We start from the raw sequence: 27,498 nt of genomic DNA on the forward strand, positions 1-27,498 counted from the left end.
AAGAATCTAGAGCCAATTTTATATAGATGTTAGAAGTATCAAGTAGGTCCTGCAAATCTGATTCAGCACAAGGCGCTATATTGGCAAAAGGGGCAGTTCCTGCGGTGCCGTCAAGGTCTGAGACTCTGTCAAAGAATAGCAATGTGATAACATAATGGAACTAATCTTTTTACACTGCCAACAAAGTTAGTGGAAATGAATGTCTAAAGTCTGCATCTTCAAATCAAGCAGTCATCAATTCCCTCATATAGGGATTCAATCTGAGGGAATTGCATCGAAATCTGAAGCACTTTTGGGACCCCTATTGGGTACCCAGCTTCTTCCAACGGATCAGTGGACTTATTAACAGTTAAAACTGGGAAGTCTGCACCTAACTTTCCTCCATTTGCAAATCCGAGGCTGTGGCTTCACAAGTTTAAAAGGGGCAAAGATTTCAGAGCTCTCAATTGTACCTCCATTTTGTTACTTCTGAGGAAGATCCAAAATCTTTGTTTTCGTTTAGTTGTTAGGCACAGTTTGCATGCAGTACCCTCTGGGACCAATACACACAACTATGACTACAGGTGTAAGCAAAACCAACCTTTGGTAGAAGTCTGTACCACACAGTTTTTGGTAGCGAGCTGAGCAGCCAGGCTTATCTCAAGGAATGTGAGCTGTAAGGATGTTACAGAGGTCTAGAATGGCAAATATTCCCCAAAAAACTTTTTCTTGGTAAAACACGTCTTTATTACACAGTCAGTTAGAAAACTTTCACTAAAAGGAGGCAATCAATATCATACAATACTCCTACGTCCCGTCCCCTTTCCTCCATACTTATGGGACATCTCTCCGTCCTGTGGGACGGGACCGGAGCACTTGGTAAAAAGCATCAAAATTTTTTTCAAAAATGTGTCCCCCCCTCTTTCCTGCGCGGGGCCCGGCACGCGGTCGTAACTACGCCCACCTTGGCTCCGCATCGCCCATCAGTCCTTTTCTCTGCACGATCGGGGCCGGATGCACTTGCATCCTTGGAAGTTGTTCTTCCGTTTTTCCCCTCTCTGGCTCTCGCTAGTGTTCGTTTACTAGTCTGTCCGTCTTTTAAACTAGATTTTCCAGACTGTTCATTGTGTCACCGTCGCTTCGCGAGGGCGGATCCCCATCTTCTTTGTTTGGAGTGTTTGGGTCCGAAACACCGTTGGGATTCCTGTTTTTACTGTGACTCCCTTTCGGTCCGGGCTCTTCAACGTCGGTTGGAGCGGTGGGAGGAAGTGTTCGGTCGGACTCCTCCTTCGCATTTTCAGGCGTTCGACGAGAAGAAAAAACGCCCAGTAAGTTCTTTGATTTTCAGAGCTACCCGGCCGGGGGATACCTTCCCGGGTTCCTCTCGAGCCGGGAGGGGCGTCGATCGCTCGGTTACCGGGGTTCGCCCTGAGGTGCCTGTCAGGCCTAATAATTCTACCAGAGTTTTCTCCGAGGGTCTCCGTAAGGGGCCTGTGTTCACCGGAGTACACTCCGAGGCCCCTCCTGTGGGGGCTGTGTGTAGACCCAGTTCTACTGAGTCGTGGGGGTACTGGAGCTTGCTCTGAGGCCGTTCTTTCGGCTTCCCTCAAAAACGAAACTGGGGTACGCCCCGATGTCTTGGCTGGGCTTGAGGTTACCGAACGCATGTTGTAGGGTTCGGACCTTCGGGTGAACCTAAGGTCCCTTGTGCGCATCCTTACCGGCCAGTTTTTGATTGGCACGCCCGGATGCCTCTTCTGCACAATGTTTCGGTGCCCGTGGGGGCGGCTCCCTTGATTTATGTGGATACGTCGGCGGAGGGGCCGGTGTGGCACCCGTCCCTGTTGCGTCCCTGGATTTGTGCACCTCATGAGAGGCCTCCTCAGGTTCCGTAACAATCTCCTGAGGATGCTTTTTTCGGATAGTTTCGAGCGCTTATGCGCACCGACCCCATGAGGGAATATTTCAAGGGGCTTTTCAAGGAGATATGTCCACCCGCACCTCCGGCTCCAACCGTCCCGTCGGTGGTTCCGCCGGCGCCTCCCTTACCCGTGGTGCCTCCCCCTGCGCTTCCGCCTGTGCCGCCATTGTCCCCAGTGGACAAGGCAGTGCCTGATTCTGCTCAGCAGGAGCCGGATCTGTCGGATGACCCTCAAGGTGATCAGGACAACGAGTACCTGCCCCGCTCTACCAGAGCTTTCCATGACTGGGTACTGGACATGATGAGCTTCTTGGATGTCCGCATGAGGGTGTGCTTTCTGGGGCGTTCACCTTGTCTCCTTTGGAGCATACCGGCCTGTTTTTGCAGAAGGACGTTCTGGCCGAGGTCCGAAGAGTTTGGGAAAAGCCACACACTGGACTTTTTGTCAATAAAAAGATTGACGCAAGGTACAGGCTACATTCCTTGGAAGAAGTGGCCTTGTCATCTTGTCCGCCTACCTCCTCCACAGTGGTGGCTGCGGCCACGTTGCAATCCAGACCTGCAGCTTCCTCCTCCGCGACGGCGACTCAAGTCTTGGGAAAGGAGGACAAGCTCCTGGACTCCCTAGGGAGGAAATCTTTGCCAATTCGGCCTTGCAGCTCAGGCAGGCCAATTTAGAATTGATTTTGGCAGGAGCTAACATGCAGATGTGGAGAGGTCTGTCGGAGTTTGAGGAGCATATCCCGGTCGAGAAGCTGGAGGATTTCAGAGGAGGCCTTTCCGATGCCAGGGTCTTGGCCCAGGATCTCCTGGAGGCTGCGGCTCATCGCGTAGACACCTCGGCTCGGGGTCTGATGTTAGGGGTTGATACCTCGCGGCAAGCATGGCTGCAAGTTCACGAAGGAGGTGCAAGACAAGGTCCTGGACTTTCCATTTGATGGTAAGGAGCTTTTTCACTCTTCTACTGACGTAGAGCTCACCAAAACCAAAGATAGCACTCAGACGGCTAAATCTTTGTCTGTTCCGGTTAAACCTCCCTTCAAGGCTCAAAGGCCGTTGTCGCAAGGTCGACCTTCCTCTGGTTTTAGGGGCTTCCTCGACTGCAAAAATCGCAGAGTGGCTACTCCTGCGGGGAATAACCGCCGTAGACAAGTGTACGCGTTATTTCTCCCGCTCCTCAGCCTCCTCATCAGGTTCAGGTGGCACCGCCACCGATAAACCTGCCAAATGAGGGTTTTCCGTGCTCGCACGAGACCCCGGTGGGAGGACGTATTGCATCTCATTGGGAGGCGTGGCAGACCATCACAGAAGACAGATGGGTTATGTCAGTCGCTCGAGCGGGCTTCCGCTAACCTTTACCCCCCCTACCCCACCCCTCAACCCTCCTTTTCAGCTGTCAGGCTCACCCTCCCTCAAGGCCGAGGTTCAGAAACTTCTGCTCCTCAGAGCTGTGGAACCCGTTGCCCTTGGGGAGCGAGAGGAGGGCTTCTACTCCCGGCTGTTTACGGTGCCCAAACCCAACCAGGCTGGCCTGCGCACCATCCTAGACCTTTCCTAGTTCAATCTTTCCCTACCACAAGAGAAATTCAAGATGATCACGCCCGGCCAAATTTGCTCCTCTTTGCAGGCGGGCGATTGGCTCAGCGTGGTGGACCTTCAGGATGCGTACATGCATATCCTGATTTGGAACCCGCACAGGAGATATCTCCGTTTCTCTCTGGGAGAGGAGCACTTCCAGTTTCGGGTGCTTCCTTTTGGCATCAGTTCGGCGCTGCGTGTCTTCACGATGATGATGTCGGTGATCGCGGCCCATCTTCGTCTCCAGGGTATCCATGTGTATCCCTATTTGGACAACTGGCTTCTACGCAGCCCTTGCCCGTTGGCAGCAGTGGGCAACCTCCAGTCTCTCCTTCAGCTCCTGTTCCATCTTGGGCTGTCGGTGAACTGGCGGAAATCCTCCATGGCGGTCTCACAGGACCTGACTTTCCTGGGTTTTTGTTGGAACGCGATCGACTGCTGTGTGTATCTGACCGGGGACAGAATGGCAGATCTGTTGGCCATGTGTCAGATGTTAACGCAGTCGGAGAGCATGTCTGCCTGGTGGTTCCAGAGGCTTCTGGGCCTCATGGCCTCGTGTGTGCTGGCTCTTCCTCTTGCTCGTCTCAAAATGAGGCGGACCCAGATGGCTCTTCGGAGTTCTTGGCGTCAGGCTGTGGACCCGGATTCCAAACTGATAATGATTTCGGATTCCATGAGAGTGAACCTGGACTGGTGGTCTTCTCTCAGCAACCTGTCAGTGGCCGTCGGGTTCCAGGACCCAAGCCCCATGGTGACGATCACAACAGACTCCTCCCTTTTCGGGTGGGGTGCTGTAACGCTCACCTGATTCCCGTAGAGGCGCCGGTCTTGACTGGGCGTATACCGTATCTGCAAAGGTGATGTGTAACACACGGCTGGCTCTTTGGGCTGGACCTCTGTGCACTGTATGGCTGACTTGAAGGGTAAGATGTCTGCAGATAGAAAATATGGGATTAAGGAACTGGGTTATTGAATGTCTCTCTCTTCTTCCCTTTCTCTTCTCCTGTAGAACCCCAAAGGTTAACGCTCTCACCTTAGGTAAGTGAACGCCGTGCTCTCCATCTGCCTCGGGGCAGGGTGCTGTAACCAGTTTCTTCACTGGATAAGGGAAGCAGGCCTCTTGACTTCAGAGGACTGCTGTCCGTCGTTTACTGCACGAACGGTAAGTTTCAAGTAATTCTAATGTCTTTAAAGTCTTTAGTAATGATGTTTCTTGTTTTGCAGGGTTCCGGCGATGGCGGATGACGGGCTGAAGTGAGTTAAAGATGGAGCCCGTGTGATGAATAGAAGCGCCTGGAAGCACGTAAGTAAGCGCTTGTTGCCTGCTTCACGATGCGCTCTAACTGTCTTTTTATTTTGCAGGTATAAGTTCGGAGCGGCTGCAGGGTGCCGGAATACCCACTGGGTTAGATGTGGAAAGGAGTAATGGCACGTGAGTATTAAAGTTCCCCAATGTCTTTAAACGCACCTTGTTTTGTCTTTCAGATGCGGGATGCAGCGCCGAAGGCCTCCGGAGCGCACGAAGAGTAGGTAAGCCTTTGTCGTTCAGATGCCGGAATGCAGCGCGAGGCGTTGGTGACAGCCGATGGACCAGGTAAGTGAAGAGCTGTCACTGAAGACCGTAATGCTAACCTGTTCTTTCTTGTCTTTATAGGTGTTGCTGAAGACTGGATTCAGGATGGTAAGCCTTTTTCCTTAGGCCCAGGATCAGATGCAGAAGACATGATGAACGTTCTGCTGCAGAGGATGCAGAATAACGCAAAGCAAGATTCATCCATTGGGTGTGGTTTAAATAGCCTCCTGTAGTGCTTAGGTGTCTCCTTCCACAACCACGCCTAGGTAAGAAAAGAGTTCCTGCTTTCCAGAAGAGTTCCAGTGTTCTGAATCTAGGGAGTGGCTCCTGCCCCACCCAACAGGAAAAGTAGTTCCAAACAGAAGAGGATCAGAGGCTCAACTGGCAGGCAAGTAAGCAGCATGGTCTGCTGCAGGTAAGTCCACCCAAGCATTATGAGCCCGGCGCTTCCAGCGCTGGGACTGGGCATATTTATGAGCCTGGTGCCACTGGTGCCAGGACTGGGTCCAAAAGGTCCCAATTGGGACTGGTTGGCACTCGGAACCTGGGTTATGGATCTGCTTCCAAGGGAGTTGGGAAAACCCTGACCTTTTGGAAGCAGAGATCATGACATGTGCAACGTTAAATCTTTTTCAGGTCTCGGACCTCTGGTCACCTCAGGACAAGCTCCTGCACATAAATCAATTGGAGCTTCTGGCGATTTTACTGGCGCTCAAGGCGTTCAGACCTCTGTCAACAAGGTGGTCCGCATAAGAACGGACAATGTGGTGTCAATGTACTACATAAAGAAGCAGGGGGAACGAAGTCTCCCCCTCTCGTGGATCTGGCCATTCAGATTTGGGAGTGGGCCGTGCTTCATGGGTTCTGGCTGCTTGCAGTGCACATTCCGGGCTGGCTGAATGTCACCGCGGATGCCCTCAGCCGGCGGACAGTGGTCAGCTACGAGTGGGAGTTGAAGGTGGAGATCCTATCATGGATTTTCTCGCATTGGGGCACACCGTAGGTGGACCACTTTGCCACGGCGATGACCAAGAAGCTTCCTCAGTATGCCTCCAGAGGGGGGCTGGGAGCCTCCTCTCTGAGGGACGCACTCGAGATCCCGTGGCACAACATGAGAGTTTACGCCTTCCCGCCTCTTCCTCTGGTTCATCGAGCAATTTGGAAGTTGAAAAGTTCTGTCAACTGTTCTCTTCTACTGATACCTCCGTGGTGGCCGGCCAGGTTTTGGTTCTCAGAACTTCAACACCTGTCGGCATGTCCGCCGATCAGGTTACCAGTAACTCCCGATCTTCTTCACCAAGGGGAACAGCAGATGTGGCACCCCTCCCCAACTTGGCGCTCAACTTGGCGGCATGGTGCCTGAGTTCATGGCGCTAGAGCCTTTGGGTTTGTCTGCGGATAACATGCGCATTATCCAGGCAGCCAGGAAACCCTCGACCAGATCCCAATACAAGAGTAAATGGCTCTGGTTCTGTCATTGGTGTTTGGAGAACGAATTGGACCCGAGGGTGGCGACGATTGACACGGTGCTGTCCTTTGTCTCCTCCCTAGCAGAGTCAGGGGTTCATGTCTTGTCCTGCAGTACTTATCTCTCGGCGATTTCCGCCTACCTCTCTACAGACCGGTGTTCTTATTCGTTAACTAACCCGGTGGTGAAGAGACATTTTGCTGGTTTGACACGCATCTACCCTCCAGTTCGTACTCTGCACCCGCCCTGGGACTTAAACGTAGTCCTGACAGCGCTGTGCCATAAACCTTTCGAGCCAATGGCTACAGTTGACCTCAAGTACGTGTCCTGGAAAGTGTCCTTTCTGGTAGCAGTTACGTCAGCAAGGAGAGTGGGTGAGCTCCAGGCATTGTCGGTGGAGCATCCTTTCTTGGTTTTTCACAAGGACAAGGTAGTCCTTCGGACAAACCCAGCTTTCCTACCAAAGGTAGTGACCGAAATTCCATCTGAATCAGTCGATTTCCCTTCCGGTCTTTTTTCCGAACCCTGCCTCGGAGGCGGAAAGGGTTCTACACTGCCTGGATGTCCGAAGAGCTCTTAAGTTCTACCTGGACAGGACTGGCGAGTTTGAGCTCTTCCCAACTGTTTGTGACCTTCGGTAAACCCCAGGGCAGGCCGGTGTCTAAGGCATCAATTTCCAGATGGATTGCTGCATGTATCACGGAATCTTTCACCGTCCAAAAGCTGAAACCTCCTAAGGGTATTCGTGTGCATCGGGTGCGGGGCAAGGCAGCTGCGGTTGCTTTTCAGAAGTATGTTCCCTGGGAGTCCATCGCTAGAGCGGCTAACTGGGCCTCCCCATCTGCTTTCTGTAAGCATTACTGCCTCATATGAGCTCTAGGGCCGACGCTCAGTTCGGCCAGGCTGTGCTGAAGAACCTTTTTCAGTAAGGGGTATTTTCATCCACCCATAGTTCCTGTAAGGGGTGCTTGGGAATCTCCCATAAGTATGGAGGAAAGGGGACGGGACGTAGGAGTTATTACCAGGTTACTCACCGTAGTGACCACCTTACTCCTAGTCCATAGTCCCCTTTTTTCCATACGCCCGCCGTCCCCTCTTATAAGGTTCCCCTGTTATTGCTAATGGGTCTTGTACCCTGCAATAGAAAAGGACTGATGGGTGGTGCACGGGGCGGAGCCAAGGTGGGCGGGGTTACGGCCGGTGCCGGGCCCCAATCAGGAAAGAGAGGAGGGACACATTTTTGAAAAAAATGTGGATGCTTTTTACAAAGTGCTCCGGTCCCGTCCCACAGGACGGAGAGATGTCCCATAAGTATGGAGGAAAGGGGACTATGGACTAGGAGTAAAGTGGTCACTACGGTGAGTAACCTGATAAAAATATACTACAGTATTTCACACCATCAGGTTCTGAGGCATTTAAACTACTTTGTAGGAGGAACAAAATGGCATTGAGAGCATTTGAAGTAGGAGCAAAAAGGCATAAGATAATAAAACGAATATTAGTTACTTTAAACAGTGCAAATAATTGGAGTTTACCAGAGGAGTTAATTCGATGCATTAGGCAGGCCATAGTCAATGGACTAGAGTCATGTATAGAGAAAAACGGTTCTGGTAGTTAAACGGAAAAGTCTTTGCCACGGTTCTTCGTTTATAGAAGAAAGATTCATATGTCGGGTCACAAGCTGACTAGGCCTGCAAGTTGCCAAAGTTTCATACACTTTTGTAGTACCTATTTTGAAGAAAAAGATGCAGCTGAAGACTTCTGTTCCTGGCAGTTCCTGGCAGTTCCTGCAGATCTCGCTGTTTCTGAACCTCAGTCGTGGGGACAAGAGGGAGGACGTCGGGGGACTCATGCACTGAGACTGGTCATAGAGCTGGCAATCTGGCAAATCTTCGGTTCCGGTCGCTGTCTTCAAGCACAAAAACTGGTGTCCTTCTACCTGGTTATTCGGTTTCCTGCAGCCCTCTGAGTAAAATACAACCAGCTCTGAGAATGGTGTCCAGGTGGCTTACGAGTTGATTGGTCCCACCAACACAAAGGGAGAAGTCGTCCTTGAAGGGTTTCTCTGTTGAGATGAACTTTGCGATTCGGACCTGCAGCAGGGCTTCACTGGGCAAAGCAACGGTCCAGGAGCTGCAGAAGCCGCCCTCTTCCAGCTCGTCTTAGGTTCTTTCGTTCCAGTCGTCGACTCTGCCTTCCAAGCCAAGAGATTCGCCTTTTATCCAGTTTCCTCCCCTTCATTGCAGCTTAGCTGCCACTCATCCAGCAGGGTGGCTGTCCTTGCCGGACAGTCAGCCAGCCAATCACACCAGAGTGCATTTGGGTCTCCTAGGAGACTAAGCACAGGGAGTTTTGCTCACCTCCCTCACTTCCTGCCCACCCCAGACACTCTGGTGCCAGAGGTGGTCTTCAGTCCTGAAGCCCACCAAAGGCATAGGAACAAAGGGACCAAACCTGGTTTGGCACGCGGAGACAAACTCTAGTAGGACCTTTCCAAAAAGAAATGGCGAAAAAAGTCCGGGACCTGTTTAAACAAAGGGGGCTCAGGCGCCATCTTGAAAAACATGGCCCCCGCGATTTTTAGCTACCGGTGTTCACGGTTGGGAAAAATCCACTGCCACCAGCCATTTTGATAGGAAAGGGTAGCATTTGAGTTTCTAGACATATGGGATACTCGGTAACCCCTCCAGCTCTCTATTGTAAGATGGCGTGTGCTGGGTCTAGGAATTTGAAAAGACTAGTGAAGTCAATTTCACGTTACTTTCTCTGGGAAACAGTAGTTCATCCCAGAGAAGGTATTTAAACATTGGGACAGCCTAAAAGGCTTCCCTGTGTCACTGCACGAGGCAGCCGGCGTGAGGTGTGTGCGCCCATTGACGTTACTTTTTTTAAAAAAAAGAACCCCAGGCCCACGCAGCACCCCTCGCCTTCCTGCTGCCCACCCTACACCCTCTTCCTTGTCTCTCGTCCCTCCCGACCCGCCCTCGCTCGCTTTGATTGGGCTTGCAGCCCTTGTTACCCAAGCCATAACTGACCCTCCCAGGGCAGCACTCTGCCCGGCAGCCCCTGCGGCTAAGGGCCCCTTGGCAAAGGGCGGCTCCAACAGAGCCGGCTCCAAGAAGTGTCAGCTGGTGTCTGCAGGGGAAGCCAGTGGCCAACCGTTAACCAGCAACGGCCAAGGGCCTGTAAGGTAAGAGTGGCCTAGGTGGGGAATAGAGCAATAACTCTACCCTGGAAGCCTAACCCACTTACAAAATCTATCCTAAAACACCTTAGTAATAAAAAACAACCCTTCAGCCTTCCTAACTGCACACTATTAAGCACAGCGATGTCTAGCATAGCATGGGCCTCTCTCCCACTATGCAGGCTTTTCAAACCTAGCTGTGTTTTAGATTTGGCATCTTTCACCGGTTAGGCATAGGCCTCTTTCCCACTATACAGGACTTTCAAACCTAGCTGGGCTTAGAATTGTAACTCATCCCCTGTGTTTAGCATTGTAATCCCTCCACCGAAACGCTGTGGTGCCTTTCGCCCACAGTGCAAGGCTCTCGAATCTAGCTGTTGGCATTGAAATCATTAGTCCACTTGTATAGCAACTAGCTACCCTCCAAACCCCACATAGTCGGCCCACCGCAGTGAACCTCTTCAAGGGAGACCCATATTAAGGGCAGCCAACGTTAACCCTACAATACTAACTTCCCAACCTTACTCAAAACGCTGACTAAAACAAGTCTGCAATACCAGGTCTTGACCACCAACAGACAGTACCTAAACCTATAGCTAATTCTTCCACCCAGTACTACACACACCACATGACCGCCAGACCAAAACAAAATAAACAGACCAAAACAATCTACGAGCCAAAATGCCACGCAAATGACCTGTACCAAGTGGGAGAAAAAGAGCAGAAGGAACAAACGCATCGGAACAGCAACTGCAGAAAACACTCCGAATCACAGGAATGACACTCGAACCGACGCTGAGAAAAGAGAAAAATCCCTCTACTTAACTCCATACCTCGCAAACAACCAATCACCAGAACAAACCAACCCAACGCAAAAAATCGGCAACAGCAGACAACCAAACACAACTGCGCATAATATCGTACAACGCTAAAAATAACAAACCTAATGGACGTAATAGCACCCTACATTACCAAATCAAGAGCAACTTCCACTCGACAGCCACATCTTTGGAAGAAGAACCTGAGGAAAACAAAAACCTAAGACTAAACCTAGAAGAACTCTTCGAAGACACAGACGCACATACACCTCAAATAGTGATCGACACTAAAGGAAACACCAACACTGATCATAAAACGACCCAACAATAAAGACCAAACCACACCTCTAAACTCCACTGCAATCTATTAAACGCAAGATCCATGTCAAAACACTCAACAGAAATCTTTGGCCTCCTCGATGACCATGGCATAGACCTCCTATTCATTACAGAAACATGGCTAGGCAACTATAAAATCCCACTCCAAAGCTGCCTCCCAGCCAACTTCAAATGCCTTCAAATAAACGGGAAACACAAAAAAGGAGGAGGCCTCGCGATAGCAATCAAAGAACACCTAAAAATACAAACGGACGACCCTCTCATCATCAACTTAAAAACCATGGTGTCGCACCTATCAGCGAACCCAAAATCCAACGTCTCATTCATCCTAGTGTACAGACCACTGTCATACGATGCAACCTTCATCGATAACTTCATGAAGCCATCACCAACATAGCCATCAAGCATGAACATCTAATTATACTGGGGGATTTCAACATCTGGTTTGAAGCAAGTCACGCCAACTCCCAAAACTCACTGACCGTACAACTGACAACCATGAAACTACAACAGCTGGTCAAAGGAGCAACACACTCGGCAGGGCACACTCGACGCAATCTTCGCCCAGGAAAAACTAATCGCCACTGATACAAGTATTGTGGAGCGACCATCTCATCATACCTTTCATCATCAGACTACCAACTCTACTCCATCCAAGAAACTGGAAAACCGTCAAAACAAGCAACCTGTTCGAACAACTGGAGACAACCAAACCCTCAATTAGAACTAGAGCTGGCTGACCTAGACTGGAAAGCTGAGTTGCTACACAAATGGATAGCTGATACAATCGAAAAGATCGCCCCAGAAAAACCATTCACCCCATCAAAAAAAAAGAGCAATGGCAAAATGGTTCGCACCATGAAAAAGGACAACAAGAAAATGGAACTGGAATGGAGGAAAGAATACAACTTAGGAAAAAAAACTGTTCCAGAAGAAGAAAATACAAAAGGCAAAGAGAAGGCGTTATGACGACAGAATCACCAACGCGACAAACTCACAAAAAGAAATGTTCAACATTAAAGAAATGAGAAACCCACCAGGCTGCGACAACACCCCAAACCCCTGAGAGAAACTTTGCAAAGACCTGGCAGACCACTTCAAGAACAAAATCAATGACATCCGACAAATCGTACAAAACAGACCAACCATAACATCCAACCAACCGAATCCGACATAGAACCACAGCATAAACTCCAAAACGACCCCGAAGTATCAGCAGAGGCTTTCGTCTTGCTGGTGAAACAAAATAAGAAATCAGGTTCACCCATGGATCCATGCCTGCCTGACATCTACAAATCAATACTCGCACAAGGAACACCATCAGAATATTAGATACCTCCTAAGTCTCACTAGCAACAGGAACCGTACCAAGATCCTTCAAATCGGCATATATCAAACTACTCTAAAACACAAGTGGAGACGTGGAAGACCTCTCAAACATTCCCTACGCAGCAAAACTCCTGGCAACCTACGTATACAAATTAACCCAAGAACACGTAGAAAACCACCACCTGTTGGACCAAGCCCAGGTCGGCTTCACACCCGCAAGAGGAACAATCAGCTCTACCATCTATCTCGGACAACCTAAAAACAAATGCAGACTGACACAACCTCAGCCCTGATTCTGCTTGACCTCTCAGCAGCCTTTGACACAGTTGGCCATGACACCCTAACCAAAAGACCAGAAGACCTAGGCATAACAGACACAGCACTACTCTGGACTAAATCTTTCCTAGCAGACAGAACAGAAACTGTTTGGTTAAAGCCCTTCAAAACCACATCATGCGTCGACTGGAGTACCACAAGGGTCCTTATTATCACCACTGTACTTCAAAATCTACCAAACTGCACTAATCGGAATCTTCAAAAAATACATTACATGCTACAACTATGCAGATGACACTCAAATCATCTTCAAAATCAAAGACAATCAAGGGGATCACTCAACCCTAATCGAGTGTCTAAAAGAAGTTTTCAATTGAATGAATGCCAATAGCTTAAAAATCAACCCAGAAAAGACACATGATTGCAACCAAAAATCCAGAGACCACCTATATTCCATGGTCAATGGAAATGGGAACCGCACCAACTCCATCTAAGGTAGTAAAAAATCTGGCAGTCCTGATGGACAACACCTTAACCTTAGAACCACAAATGCAATAATCAAGAAATGCTTCTTCCTCCTTCACACGGCAAGAAGAATCTTACCGTTCCTCTCCTTCACCCACAAAACACACAATCGTTGCCCTAATCATGTCAAGAATCGACTATGCAAATAGCCTCTATCTCGGGCCACCAGAATACCTCCTGAAGAAACTACAACAGATCCAAAATACAGCAGCCGGACTATCCAGAAGAGACCACATCACTCCAGCCCTAAAAACACTGCACTGACTCCCAGTCAAACATTGCATCACCTTCAAAACAATGCATAACACACAGGGCAATCAGCGGACAAAGAGCGGAATTCCTGCAAAGGAAACAATCTACAAGCCGACAAGACTCCTCAGATCAAGCAACAAAATCCGTCGAAGAAAAACCATACCGTAAGAAGAATCTTGGGGGCTCCTCCTTCTCCCACTTAGCCGCAAAAACCTGGAACATTCCGAAAGAAATAAAACACCAAAGACCACCTACAATTCAGAAAACTAATAAAAACCTGGCGCTTCAACATAACGGACACAAACTGAGAAACAAAACAGGAAAAACAATGAAATGGTTGACAATCTAAGACTAGAATGACAACATCCAAAACCGAATGAAGAAACTCTTACTACAACAAGAGAGACTACACTAAGTCTAATAGGACACAAACGACACCCATGAGGACAGAACCCAACATCCGTAGCCAACTCCCAGCAAACAACCATCACCCACGTGATAAATGCTACTATAGTTCCCACCTGTATAAAGTTGGGTGAGCGTTAGCGCCTGCCACACCAACTAAGCTGTGGATATTGGTAGGGCCATGGATGAAGAGAGTTGTGAATGAAGGCAGACGCCGCACATAGAGTTCATTGCAAGCGCTAGCATTGCCGCATTCCAAAGTGGGTAGTAGCAGTAACATGAATGAGCGACCGAGTAAGAGGGTGAAGCCGAGGAGACCAAACTCATGGAGGGAGCAAACCCGGGCTTACCAATGCCACCCTACTACTAGACTAGATTGGGAATGCTCTCTGGGCTAGGACGCACAAACACCTGACAGCCCCACACACAAACAGGGGCCACGTAGATGGTCGGTACACAACTTGGGCAAGGTTATGCATATGAACGGATGTCATATGGTAAAAGGTCTGTGAGCGTCGCACAACCCTGTTCTGGATGCAGACACGGTGACGCTTGCATACCCTACCGAATTAGTAATGGGGAAATGTAGCGCCCCACTTCTAGATAGCAATGCCAATTAACCAACCCACTAACAACTTCACCCTCTGCATACACCTCTCAAACTCTAACCAAACACAACCACAAACCTACAACACAAACTTCACTACACTGCAACAACAAAACAAAGCACACATGAACCACCACAACAGAACACAACGTCTCCCAACAGTATAACACCCCAAGCCCAGCCAACGGAATTCTGGGCCGAGGCCGCCAACAGCACATCACTGCTCTCTTGCATTTCTCCAGCTCATCCCACTACCTCCCCCAACCCTCCCTTTTTCTTTCAGAGCCGCCAGGGGACCTCTCCGGTGGTGATAGTGCGCGGTACAAATATCCTTTAACATTAACATAACAAAAGAGAATGCCTATGGATTTGTCTACAACCCCATAATACAAGAGTAAAACGCAGATCAAAATACATGTGTGGGAAAAAAGGCTCACACACACTCCAGGTAAAAAAATCAAGTCCTCAAAATCCAGCAAAGTTGCTGGTGGTTTCTAAGGTGAAGGGAATTAATTCTCCCTAACACTAGTGATATTGAATTTGTTGGTTTTCCAGACCATAAACTGGACATATATTGTGGAGATGGGTTTGAAAGCAAAAATGAGAACTGGTGCCTTAATGGCTGCAGTGCCTGAATTGTACAGTATGGATTTGGAGATCTCTTCGGAAGTAATTCCCCAACAAGATCAGACTTTGAGGAAAAGAGGACAGTTCTGCTCGTAATGTGTTAGGGATTGGGGCAGCTCCTAATCCCGCGGTGGAGCATTTTTCCAAGAAGTGCCTGCCTATTGGTAGTCTGGTTCCTGGTGACTCTAAATCACCTATGTGGGAATTGTTGCCAGCTACAATTACCCAAGTTTGCGAGAAACTGAGGGAAAATGAATATTTACTTTTGTAAGCAATCTTAGAATTTTGAGTTGGAACACATGGGGCTCCAGTTAAGTTCAATTGAAATTGAGTAAGAAAGAGATTTTGGATGATTTTTACCTTCTTTTCTTTCAAGAAACCTGTCTGGTCAATTCACTAAAGCTGGATGTTTTTATAGTTGTCGATCAAGCAGCCACTGGGGTTGGGTGTGGTCTGCCGTCTAGTGGCGTTGCGATCTTAGTGCGCACATCTGTGTGCGCATCATTGGAATAGTTCTCTATCAATCGTGAAGGCCTTCTTTGTGTTCTATTAACATTTGAAGACCACAGAATCTACTCTGCTGATAGTACTTGTTAATTCCAACCAAATAGATTTCTTGGAACTTTTGTCTGAAATTCTATCGAAGGTGAAAATTGAATATGGTTTGGCAGGGATAATCTTAACTGGGGTTTGAACTTCCATTGTATTCCTCTGAAGCAAGCCGCCACTTTGAACCAAAAGGGAAAATCAATATCAAATGGTTAGATTTCTTTGAAAATTGGAATGGAAGCTTTGTTAACGGCAGTGTGAAGGGTGACATTCCTCCTGCAACCACATGGATGAGAGGCGCTTCTTGTTCAATTCTGGATTATTTCTTTCTGTCTGAGCTGTTTTCGTTCTGTTCTGCCTTACAGGTTTTGGACAGTGGCGCAAGTGACCATAATAAACTGTCATTGAAGCTGACCATTGAGCATAGATATCTTGTTCCTTCTATTGATATGTATTTGATCCTAAATAAAGGTAAAATAGAGTGGTCAAGTATAAATGTTTCTGTTTTGAATAAGCTATTCCGACTAAACATACCACATGAAGATTTTGTTTGTCTATGTAATCCCCTTGGTTTGGTGACCTTTTTGTGGGCTTTGAATCAACCGCAACCCCAGTTTGTTCTCTTCCCCCAAAATTTATGCACATGCCTTTGATGAAGAAACTTGGGCCAGAAAGAAAGATTTAAGAAGGGTTATTAGATCTAAAGCACAAAGTAAGTACTCATTTAGAGTATAGAAAGGAATTAAAACTACTCCGAAATAATTATAGGAACTGGTCACATGCACACGCTTCTGTCATCAGCAAGACTGGAAAGTTATGTTGAAGTCTCTCCATTTGAAAAATTCACGTAACCTTTGAGCCTGATCAATAATTCAATTTGGTACCGATGTTATTGCCAATGTAACATTATTTGTGATATATGGTGCAATTATTTCTCGCTTATTTATATGCGGAAAGGTGCACTTGAGTTGAATCAGGAATGCTTGTTACCATGGCAATTGTGTCTTGATGGAGAATTGCTTGTAGATCTCATTGTGAAATATTCTGGCTCTAGAGCCCCTGTGTACCTAATGGTTTTACTAATTCAATTTTAAAATCATCTAATATTGATTTATGGGCCTCTGTCCTCCTGATTGTTTTTGAGCAAATTCTGAAGACTTCCAGAATCCCCCCCCCCCTTGTGGAGGACAGCAACTGTTAATCCCATCTATAAGAAGGGCGGTCAGGCAGATCCAGTAAATTATCAGCCAATCGCCTTCATAGACACAGATGGCAAGATTTTTGCAGCAGTAGTGCTCAGAAATTTGGAGGCGTGGATAGAGACGAATATTCTCTGCAAGGCTCAAACAGGATTTCATAAGGGTCACTAGACTTCTCTTAATGAGTTGGTAATGTCGATGGCGGCTAACACGTCTGGGCAAAAAATGGCAGAATATTATATGGTGCTTGGCTGGATTTATCTAAGGCGTTTGACACAATCGGTAACAAACGTCTGTGGACCAAGCTCCGTCTTTGGGGGATTCCATAGTGGCTATGCATGAAGACTCGAATTTTTGAGTTAGATTGAATGCTCTGGGTGATCTGTCCAGTGAAGCTTTAATTGAAAGGGGTGTGAGGCAGGGGTGCATTTTAGCCCCCTTTCTCTTTAACCTCTACTTGGCAAATTTGGGCCTAGTTTTGGCTGGTCAATCATTGTCTGAAGATTAGAAATAAATCTTTGTTGTATAGTCTATGCGTCCAATATGGTCCTCTTGGACTATTGTCCTAGAGGACTGCAACGTCTTGTGTCTGCCATTGGGCAATATGCTGAGCTGAACGAACTTCAGGTTAACCCAGCGAAATCTAAAATACTAGTCTTAAAAACCCTTGCAAGTCCAGACTCTGTTAGATAAAAGGTCGCTTTCTGGCCAGTTTATTCCTCCCGTAAATGAACAGACTTATCTAGGCTTCACATTTCGCTCATTTCAAACAAAGTGCCTTGGAAAGGGACTTGAATTTTAAAATGATTGCACAAATGAAGACAATACATAATACTTGTACATTTTCAATTTGTCGGTTGATAGATTTTTATAGAGCAAAGGTAATTCCCTCCTTATTGTATGGCTTGGAAAAATTCTATCACTCAAACGTTAAATTGGGGCAGTATTGAAGGGAACATTTGGAAACAGGTCTTGCATCTACCCTCAAGCAGCCCTATAGTCCGCTTGAGGCTGAAGACGTGCATTGATTGGAAAAAGTTAACTCTGTTTAGAGCGGTATTGGTTCCTTGTAGGGGTTCCATTCATGATGACCTTCTGATAGAGTTAAACTGTCATATTAATTGGATTCTTACCAAATTGCATGAATACACGATTTCCCTGTTGGACCAATGTGATCGCTCCATACAGGATTGTTGGTGAACCCGGTTGGGATTAAGCAGATACCATCCAGGGTGGACTGGATATTAACTATCTTGCGAATACATGGTTTGAAGATTTCGGTTTCCCTATCGATTTTTGCCAAGCCCAGGGCAAATGGCAAATTGTTTGACCTGTTTTCCAAATCAAATACTAAGATCTGAATTTTTAAGGTTGAGGTTCAATTTGATTAAAACAAGGGAGGTTCAGTCAATTCGAAATAAATGTCCAGCGAAACTGTCCAGATGTTGTGTGTGGGTATGATGTGGTACAAACTTTACATTTTCTGAGTGTAGGGGTACAAGAGATCTTCGCACTGATTTGCTGTGCACCTTTGTTACAAATCTGGACTGGTTATCGACTTTTTTCTGGGAAATGAGACTCCTTATTATATTGAACTTTTAAAGGTTTTACAATCGTTGGGTTTTATTCCTTTCAAGTAACTGACAGCGTTTTATTTTTTTTTAACCCATATGCAATTTTTTTCTTATGCTGTATGGTCTAAGTATTTTAATTTGACTGTCGCTTTTTCTTTTGTTTTTTTTTAATGGATTATGAATGAGTTGTCTTATCCTGTTCCTGATCAGAATAATTAAATAAGTAAAATGGCAGAGGTGTTCTTGATAATTCACACCAAATGTAACATTTCTCATTCTATCCTTCTTTATAAAGCAAAAAAAATGGCTTTTAAAGAACAAAACATTAATTTAAAAAGGCGGGCATCACGTTTTTTTTAAACAATTTTAGTTGACGTGTTAATGTGTTTAAAAGCGTTACAAGATCAAGCTGCTATTCAGACTTTTTCAGTGTCTGCATTTAAGGATACCCATGATGGCGAACTTAAAAAAGATCAGTAATTGCCTTCATGGAAATTCTTGGAGTATAATAAAACTGAAAAAATCTAATGGTGAATTTCTAGTAAATAAGATCCTAAAAAGTAGTGTTTGCAGGTTATTAAATAGTCAACAATAAAGTAACATACATGAGGAAAATGTTGCAATATTTCTCAGCAAACTAGCTTAAAACTAATTTTACTTTTCTAATTTATATTGTATGAAATCTTGCTAAATTGACTGTTGGTGTTTTGCTAGAGACTTAATCGAAAAAGTATGAATCATTGAGACATTTCCTTCAAATTAAATAGTTTTGGCCAATTTTCCTGGCATAATTTGATTTTCTTGCTTTTGACTAAAATGTGTGCACATACAGTTAAGAAGGCCCGCTTGTAGATGGTTCGTTCTGCAAATCAGTGTGTGGCAGAGACTGCTATGACCTGTTCATTTACATTTTTATATTTTACTCTTTTCCAGGGATCCATCAATTTCCAAGTCGATCGAGCGGATCTTCAAAATATGGGAAGAAAGAGGTGTCTACCCTGAGGAGACTATTACAGCATTTAAGAGTGCTTTGAGTAGGTTTTCTGGAATCTCTCCGCTTCATATTGACATTTAAATGAGTCTCTCAATAGTTAGGGAACATTGGATGTTGAGATACATGTATTAGCGCAGATACACAACAGATGTGTTGGAACATCACATTGTTTTTTAAATACTTGCCTTGCAAGTGGTTGGAGTACTTATGTGGATTTCTGGTGTTGTATGTTAAAGCTGTGAATGTGAGAGTAAGTGTTCTTGTTTAGACTTCCAGCAGATGTTTTGCCTCCTCGGTGCACCGCCTGGGTTTTGACATTACTGAAAGCATTTAGGCTCCTAGGCTATCCTTATTAACTTTCTGGTATCTCACTGGGCCTTGTTTAAGGAAGTGCCCTGTGTAGTGTACAATTGCTTTAAAATGATTTTGGGATTAGTGAGATAAATGATATAACCAATTTATTTATACTAAACCACGGCAAGTGTACAGTCTGGTCAGTTTGTTCTGGATTGCATGACTAATTAGTAAACAGTGCACAACTTTTCCACCTCTCGTTTCTTAATGAAATCCATCATCTACTCTTGCCTTGTGCAATTTCAGTTTGTGTTCAATAAGCCTTTTTTTCAACCAGCCAACAACCACCATTGCAATTGTCCCCTCATTTTCTGTACCTTTACGGATGCTAGTTTGTGGATGTCCACTGATAACCACCTTTCGTATGATTTAATCAGGGCAGTTTTACATAACAAAGTTTGCAATTCTGCCGAAATGTGCTTCATCTCCATTCACTTCCATGAGTGGTAGATGCCAATACAATTAAAAACATTTTGTTACAGTAACAATAGTAATCCAAGATCTGACCAGACAGTACTTTTAGAGGGCATGGTGGTGCTAACTTTTGGACCACCAAAAAGTACCTTTTTGTTTCTTCACTTTAAAAAGATGATTTTGGAAAGCAAAAACACTAGATTTACCAAAAGCTGGGTGAACAAGGGCCAGGCGTGTTATACAATGGCAGTGTGCTGCACCCGGCATAGAAGTTCTTGGCATATTGCTGGAAACTACACACATTATTCTTTGATTCTATAGTATGCTCCTCTAAGCGGATTAAACCACAGTGCTGATGGCAGAGGTTTTCACCCAACAGTGTTTCTTTGTTTTGTGGGTTGAAAAGTCTAATTTTGCTGGGCCATGTATCAAACTTGTAACTTTCAAATCTTAAACTGCTCTGCAGTTGGTTCTTGAACAATTGAACTATGCTATTAACCGTAGCAAATGGGCAAATTAACAAATGCGGGCAAAATGTCCTTTTAAGTGTTAAAACGTTTCAGGAAAAAGCATATAAGTAATTATTACCAAACTCAATGGTAGAACATTACTAGTAAATAGACTGAAGAAGGGCTGGTGTAAAATATTTTAAATGCTGGCTGAGAAAACACTGCCTGCATTCATTCATTTATCTGTTCCGAATTATTGATCTGCTGCTTCCACTTTGAATTTTACTTTGACGGTTGTCAGGTAAGGTTGTTGTCTGGGTAATTAATTCAAAAAGGGATACTTTTTTTCCTGATCGCACCACAGATGTTACCTGTCCCTGTTATCCTCCCTTTGTCGCACTAATTAATTTGTAAGCATCTTCGAGCCATCCCATTTGTATTAGTTGTGTAATATCCACATTTTATTTTGACCTTGCAACTCCTTTCTTGACCATAGTTGTAGGGGTCTGACCACTTTGTGAATGTCCAATATTAAAATATAATAGATTACCAGTTTGAGAATGAATTTCCAAATGCTTTTCTGCCACAGACCAAGATGCTTTCCCAAATGTCAGATGGATTATCAAACACACTGCTGTTCTTTACTGTTAGGCCTCTACGTGGCCAGTTAATCTTCAGGGTTGTTGTTTGCCCTCAATATGGGTTTGAAGGTTTTGTTGCTTTTAATTTGTTTCTTTTTATAAGACACGGGATGGGGGAAACGCGAAAGAAGCAAGAGTGTCCGGACCAAGGTAGCAGAGAAAGTTGTTGAAGGTGAGATAAAGGACGGTGATGCTCTCTGATTCTTGAAATTTGTTTTTTCAATCCTAATTTGCATACCAATATATCAAGTACTTGTTTTTTTGTGGTTCCTTCCAGTTATGACTTTTGGGGGGCAGGAACTGATATTCTGCAGTTTTATTTGTAAACTGAGCAGACGTTTCACTAGCTATACATGTTGCACTTCAGTAAGGTCCATGATTTGAGGCCTATACATTTGACTCCTAATTTAAAGACTATTTTTGTCAGTGACTAACATGTATTCAAGTTCATTAATTTCTTCCGACCGTTGTATTCAATTCCATTTTAATGAAATAGTTTTGAAGATGTTAATTTCTGAGGCGTCGTAATGTAATTTTCCTACAGTGTTTTCTCTCGCATTACCCAATGCGCTTTAGGATTTTCCCTTCACATGCACTGACGGTAATAACAAATGTGTGAATGCTGAATTTTGATCTAGATCCTCAATGATGTTTTAACCTAGTTAAGAATATAATTTCGAAGGGATTGTGTCCTCCGACGTATTCCTTATCTTTGATAATTTGTCTCCAGCTTGCTTGTCTTGTTTTCTCTGTAGAGGGTGCTGCGCGTCGACGTCCGCCGAGTAGATGTCCCTCTACAGCCACTGTATCTGCGCCGACGTCACCATGCCCATAAATAGCCACGTGCGGCGTCCGTTGCTCAGTTCCGTTTTTCCGCGCTTCGTGGGGCCTCGGAATATCGTTTCTCAGTTCAGTCAGATAAAACCTCTTATATTTACTCGAAATACCAACTTCTTCTCGATGGCTTCTTCATCGGAACCGACGACCTAGCGGTCCGGCTTCAAAAAATGTCAAGACTGCGTAAAGAAAATGTCGATAACGGATCCACACAGGATCTGCTTGTGGTGCTTGGGAGTCGATCACCATTGTTCAGAGTGTGAGGACTGCATATCCATGACGGCGAAAGCCTTGAAGGAGCGCAAGGGGAAGCTCGAGAGAGGTAAGTCAGTCAGAACCTCCTCGAAAGTTTCTTTGGCCGGGTCGAGGCATTCGTCTCCTCGCCGTCGAAAGCATTCCCATTCTAGGTCTCGAAGTAGCTCCCACCATTCGTCGAGATCTAGACACTCAAAGAAGAGACGTTGAAGATCCCCTTCCTCGTCATCTTCCGTTTCCCCAGAAAGAGTCTCCTGCCCCACAAAACACAGCTCTCAGGCTGAGTGGGAGGAATTCAGGAAGAAAATGCTAAGCGTCTTCAAGAAAGCGGCCTCGACCCCCTCGAAGACATCTGAGGGTGATGCCCCCAAAAAATCAAAACGCTGCGAGTCGCTGCACCCGGTGAAAGAGTCCACCCGAGAGCGCCACGGGCCAGAAGGCACCATCTTCGCTGTCGTCGAAGATCCCTTTGACGCATGGATCGGCGCCATCGACGCTGTTGTCGAAGGGTTCTTAGATGCGTCGATCGAATCGACGCCATCGCCGACTCCGACATCGACGCCGATAAAAGAGAAAACCACGGCTACTTCACAGCCAACGGTGATACCAAGAGCCTCCGGCACGACGTCGAGACCGTCGTCGACATCCTCGAGTAGGATCCCGATCCTCTCGAGTTCTTCGAGGCCTCTTCCAGTTTTGTAGATGCCTTTCTCGGCGCCTTCGAAGCCTGTCACATCGGCGTCGACGACATCAACGTTTTCTCGCCCAATAATGAGTTTGGCTCCTTCTGCCTTAGGAAGGGGTTTTACACCATTTCCGAGGTCAGAGTACCCCGGATTATCTTCATCTATGAAGGGGAGGGTTCTGACCAGGAAACCTTCGGGTTGCAGAAGACCACACTACCTGTTTCAGAGGATTTTACCTCTGAGGAAAGAAGGTTGAAAGAGCTACAGGAATCATTACATGAGGCAAGTGGGCTGGACACTTCCCAAGAAGTGGAATTTGTCAAACCAGACCCAGGGGAACATGCTGAAACACCCTGTAGAACCCTGATGGCAAGGATTATTGAATTTATGGGTTGGTCTGCGCCTTCACCTGTTTCAACAGGATGACCTGACAGACATAAAAGACAAAGGTCCACAGGAGGATCCTGTGGTCCCCTTCCATGCAGCCTTGCAAAGGAAGATTTCATCAAATTGGGAAACTCCTGAGGTTATCCCTGCAGTCAATAAAAGATTTTCAGCCAAGTATAGGGTAGCTGCGGCTGACCCTGAATTTTAGCAAAACACCCGACTCCAGAGAGCCTGGTGGTTCAAGCGGCAACTTCATCAAGCAGCAGATCCGCTTACCCTACTGTCCCACAGAATAGAGATGACAAAAGGTACGATTCTATGGCAAAAAAGTATTTTCTGCTTGTAGTATGGCGTTGAAGTCCATCAACGCCACCTGTACGCTCGCCAGGTTCAGTCACACACTGTGGGAGTGTGCTTAATCAGCGCTGACTGCATACCGGAAGGAGAGGAAAGGGAAGCCTTCTTAACATCATTAAAGATGGCAAAGATGCCATGTGCGAGTCACTTCAAACTTGCATCAATTCTGCTGACAGTATCAGCAGGGCCATGGCGGCAAGTACGACAATCCGCAGGCATGCGTGGTTGCGAAAGTCTGGCTTTGCTCCAGATGTACAGGCCAGACTTTTGAATATGCCCTTTGACGGCTCTTCTTTATTCGGTAAAAAGGCTGATGACAGTCTGGAAAAGTTGCAAACATCTAAAGCAGCGGCAAAATCTTTAGGAGCTGCAATCCGCCAAACTTCTTTTCGCCCCTCAGGAACCTCTGGGAGAGGAAAGTCCTTTCGCTATTATTCCGCATTCGGGAAAGGCAGAGGACAGCCGGCTCAAAGGGGCCAAAGGAGATCCACCCGAGGTGGACTGGTTAAAAGTACTAAAGCCTCAGCAGGTGCCTCTTTACCCTCGGCATCTGCATCAGCCGCCCCCAAACCACTCTGAGGTCTTTCCACACAAAACACCTGCAGGGGGCAGGTTAACTCACCATCTGACAGAATGGCAGGCTATTACGTCAGATGCTTGGGCATTGGAGACAGTTGCCCAGGGTTACTGCCTACCCTTTCTACACATCCCTCATAGTCATCCACCGGGGCACAGATCTCTAAAAGTTCCAGATCCGCTCCTCTTGCAGGAAATTATAGACATGCTAGAGAAAGGTGCCATAGAACCGGTACCTGTAGCGGACAGCAACAAGGGCTGGCACTCCCCCCTACTTTCTCATACCAAAGAAGGACGGAGGACTGAGACCCATCCTGGACTTGGGAGAATTGAACAAGTTCCTCAGGAAGGACAAGTTCAAGATGGTAACTCTCTCTCAGATCCTTCAGGCCCTCCAGCTCCAGGACTGGCTGGTATCTCTGGACCTTCAGGATGCTTATTTCCATGTGCCAATCCATCTCAAACACAGGAAATACCTGAGTTTCGCAATTGGCAGCTCTCATTATCAATTTTGAGTTCTGCCATTTGGGCTGACCTCCGCCCCGAGGGTCTTCACCAAGCTAATGTCGGGAAGTCTGAGGGAAGGGATCCACGTCTACCCCTACCTGGACGATTGGCTGATCAGAGCTGTATCTTCGGAACAAGCTCAGATCCAGCTAGATTATGTCTTCCACTTCCCTCAAAAACTGGGCTTCTCCCTCAATTTAAAGAAGTCACAGATGATACCATCACAGAGACTCCAGTTCATTGGAGCGGTCCTGGACACTTCGCTGGGAAAAGCCTCACCACCAGAGGCGAGGGCTCAAGATATTCTGCAGATGGTCAACAAGTTTCAAAATGCCCAACGTCTCCCAGCCTTCGACTTTTTGAGGTTGCTAGGCCTCATGGCATCCTGCATCTTCCTTGTGCCAGAGGCTCGCCTGAGAATGAGATCTCTTCAGTGGGCACTGAGAATTCAGTGGTCGCAATTCTCAGGGAGAATGACAGATGCCCTCCGGATTCCGGACAAGGTAGCCCACGACCTTCAATGGTGGGCCTATCCAGAGAACATCTTGAAAGGAGAACTGTTTTGGCAATCATGGCCGGAGATAACAGTAGTTACAGACGCCTCACTCACGGGGTGGGGAGCCCATGCCAACGACTTGACCATCAGCGGTCGTTGTTCTCCATCAGAGTCCAGACTACACATCAACCTATTAGAGCTGAGAGCGATCAGACTAGCGCTGAAAGCTTTCCTGCCATCAGTACAGGGGAGAAATGTCCTGATAATGACAGACAACACGGTGGCCATGCACTACCTCAACAAAAGAGGAGGTGTAGGGTCACTGCCACTGTGCAGAGAGGCAATGCAGCTCTGGTTTTGGGCAATTCAGGAAGGAATCTCTATTGGCAGTCCACCTAGCCGGAGAGAAGAACTTGACAGCGGACGCTCTGAGCAGGCGCAGAGCACAGTCTCTCACGAGTGGGAGCTAGCTCAGGAAGTCCTTCGAGAGATCTTCGCCCTTTGGGGAACCCCTCAGGTGGATCTGTTCGCCACAAGCACCAACAGGAAGTGTGATCTGTTCTGTTCAAGGGAATTTCCCCCGAGAGGAGCTCTAGGGGACGCATTCGTAGTGGACTGGGAGTTCCCACTCCTTTACGCTTTTCCACCAGTCCCTGTTATTCCTCAAATGATCAGGAGGTTGAGAATATTCTGGAAAACCATGATCCTAATTGCCCCGGACTGGGCCAGGAGAACGTGGTACCCGGACCTTCTAGATATGTCCATCTGTCCTCCAATCCGTCTTCCACTCAAAGAGAGTCTTCTCTCACAGAAGGGAGGTCAGGTTCTCCATCCAGACATCAGAACCCTCAACCTTCACGCTTGGCTTCTGAAAGGGTGAGGTACAAGGATTGGGACCTCCCTGATGACGTCATGGAGGTGTTGCTTTCGGCCAGAAGGCCAGCAACAAAGTTTTTATACCGTTGCCGTTGGAACTAATTTTGCAGCTGAAGTAGAGAAGAGAATATCGACCCTTTTTCATGTGGTACACCAACGGTGTTATCGTTTCTACTCTACTTGGCAAACTCAGGCCTTCAAGTTGCCACTGTAAAAGGTTATCTCGCAGCGCTTTCAGTCTTCAAGTGCACTGCAGAGGAACCATCATATTTCAAACTACCTCTAGTAATACAATTTCTCAAGGATTAACTAATGTTTATCCTCCAAGACCATTCCAAGTTCCCTTATGGGACTTAAATTTAGTCTTAAATTTCCTAATGGGTACTCCATTCGAACCACTTAACTCTTGTTCGCTGAGATTTCTCACTTTTGAAACTGTCCTATTGGTAGCACTAACATCTGCTAGGAGGGTGAGCGAATTACAAGCTCTTTCTTGTAACCCCCCCCATACAATTTTCCATAAGGACAAAGTTGTCCTACAGGTGAAGCCTAATTTCCTCCCAAAGGTGGTTTCTGAATTTCACATCACTCAGAAAATTACCTTACCTTAGTTCTACCCTCCTCCCCATCCAGGGAAAGAGGATGAAAGGCTACATAGGCTGGACACAAGGCGAGCTCTGAGCTTTTACATCAGCAGACTGGCTAGGATTAGGCAAGCAGACCAACTGTTTGTAGGATACTCGGGTCACAAGTTGGTACTACCCATAACAAAACAGACCATTTCCAGGTGGATTATTTTGGCCATTCTGGAATGTTACAAACTGGCTGGGAAAGAGCCACCCCAAAATCTTAGGGCTCATTCAACCAGGGCTATCGCAGCCTTTTCAGCCCTCCAAAGAGGGGTACCGGTTCGAGACACATGTGCGGCTGCCACATGGTCGTCCGCACATACATTCACAACATTTTACAACCTGGATTCCTCCACTAGTCAAGAGACCAGATTTGGCAAAGCCGTATTATTCGGTTCATTCCTAAAAGGGATACATGACATTATCACTCCCACCTCCAATTACATGCCACTGCTATGGGAGTTTATCAAAGATGAGGGATATGTCCGAGGACACAATCCCATCGAAGAACAAGTTACTTCTTACCTTGTAACGTTCTTTTGATGGGATGTTCCTCCGACGTATTCCTTATCGACCCTCCCATCCATTCCCGCAGTAATATTTCCCTTGTGGTGGCAGCTTACGCTCCTTCAAGGTCAATAACCAATTCAGGCATGACTTATCTTATGCTACAAAACGGAACTGAGCAACGGACTATTTATGGGCATGGTGACATCGGTGCCGATACGGGGCTGTCGAGGGACATTGACTCGGCGGACGTCGACATGCAGCGCCCTCTACAGAGAAAACATTTCCGAGGCCAGCAAGCTGGAGACGAATTATCAAAGATAAGGAATA

General features: G+C 46.6%; 1 protein-coding gene across 1 annotated transcript in view; it reads left to right on the forward strand.

The window, feature by feature from the left end:
• The window catches only part of RPRD2 (regulation of nuclear pre-mRNA domain containing 2), a 708,220-nt gene that overhangs the window by 267,416 nt on the left and 413,306 nt on the right, over positions 1-27,498 (forward strand). The window contains exons 3-4 of the mRNA XM_069649727.1: positions 19,137-19,237; positions 21,159-21,227. Of these exons, the coding sequence (XP_069505828.1) occupies positions 19,137-19,237; positions 21,159-21,227 (170 nt within the window). The remainder of the gene's footprint in view (positions 1-19,136; positions 19,238-21,158; positions 21,228-27,498) is intronic.

The sequence above is a fragment of the Ambystoma mexicanum genome, chromosome 1p (genome assembly GCF_040938575.1).
Source record: "Ambystoma mexicanum isolate Mex_15411 chromosome 1p, UKY_AmexF1_1, whole genome shotgun sequence".
Taxonomy (NCBI): Eukaryota; Metazoa; Chordata; class Amphibia; order Caudata; family Ambystomatidae; genus Ambystoma; species Ambystoma mexicanum.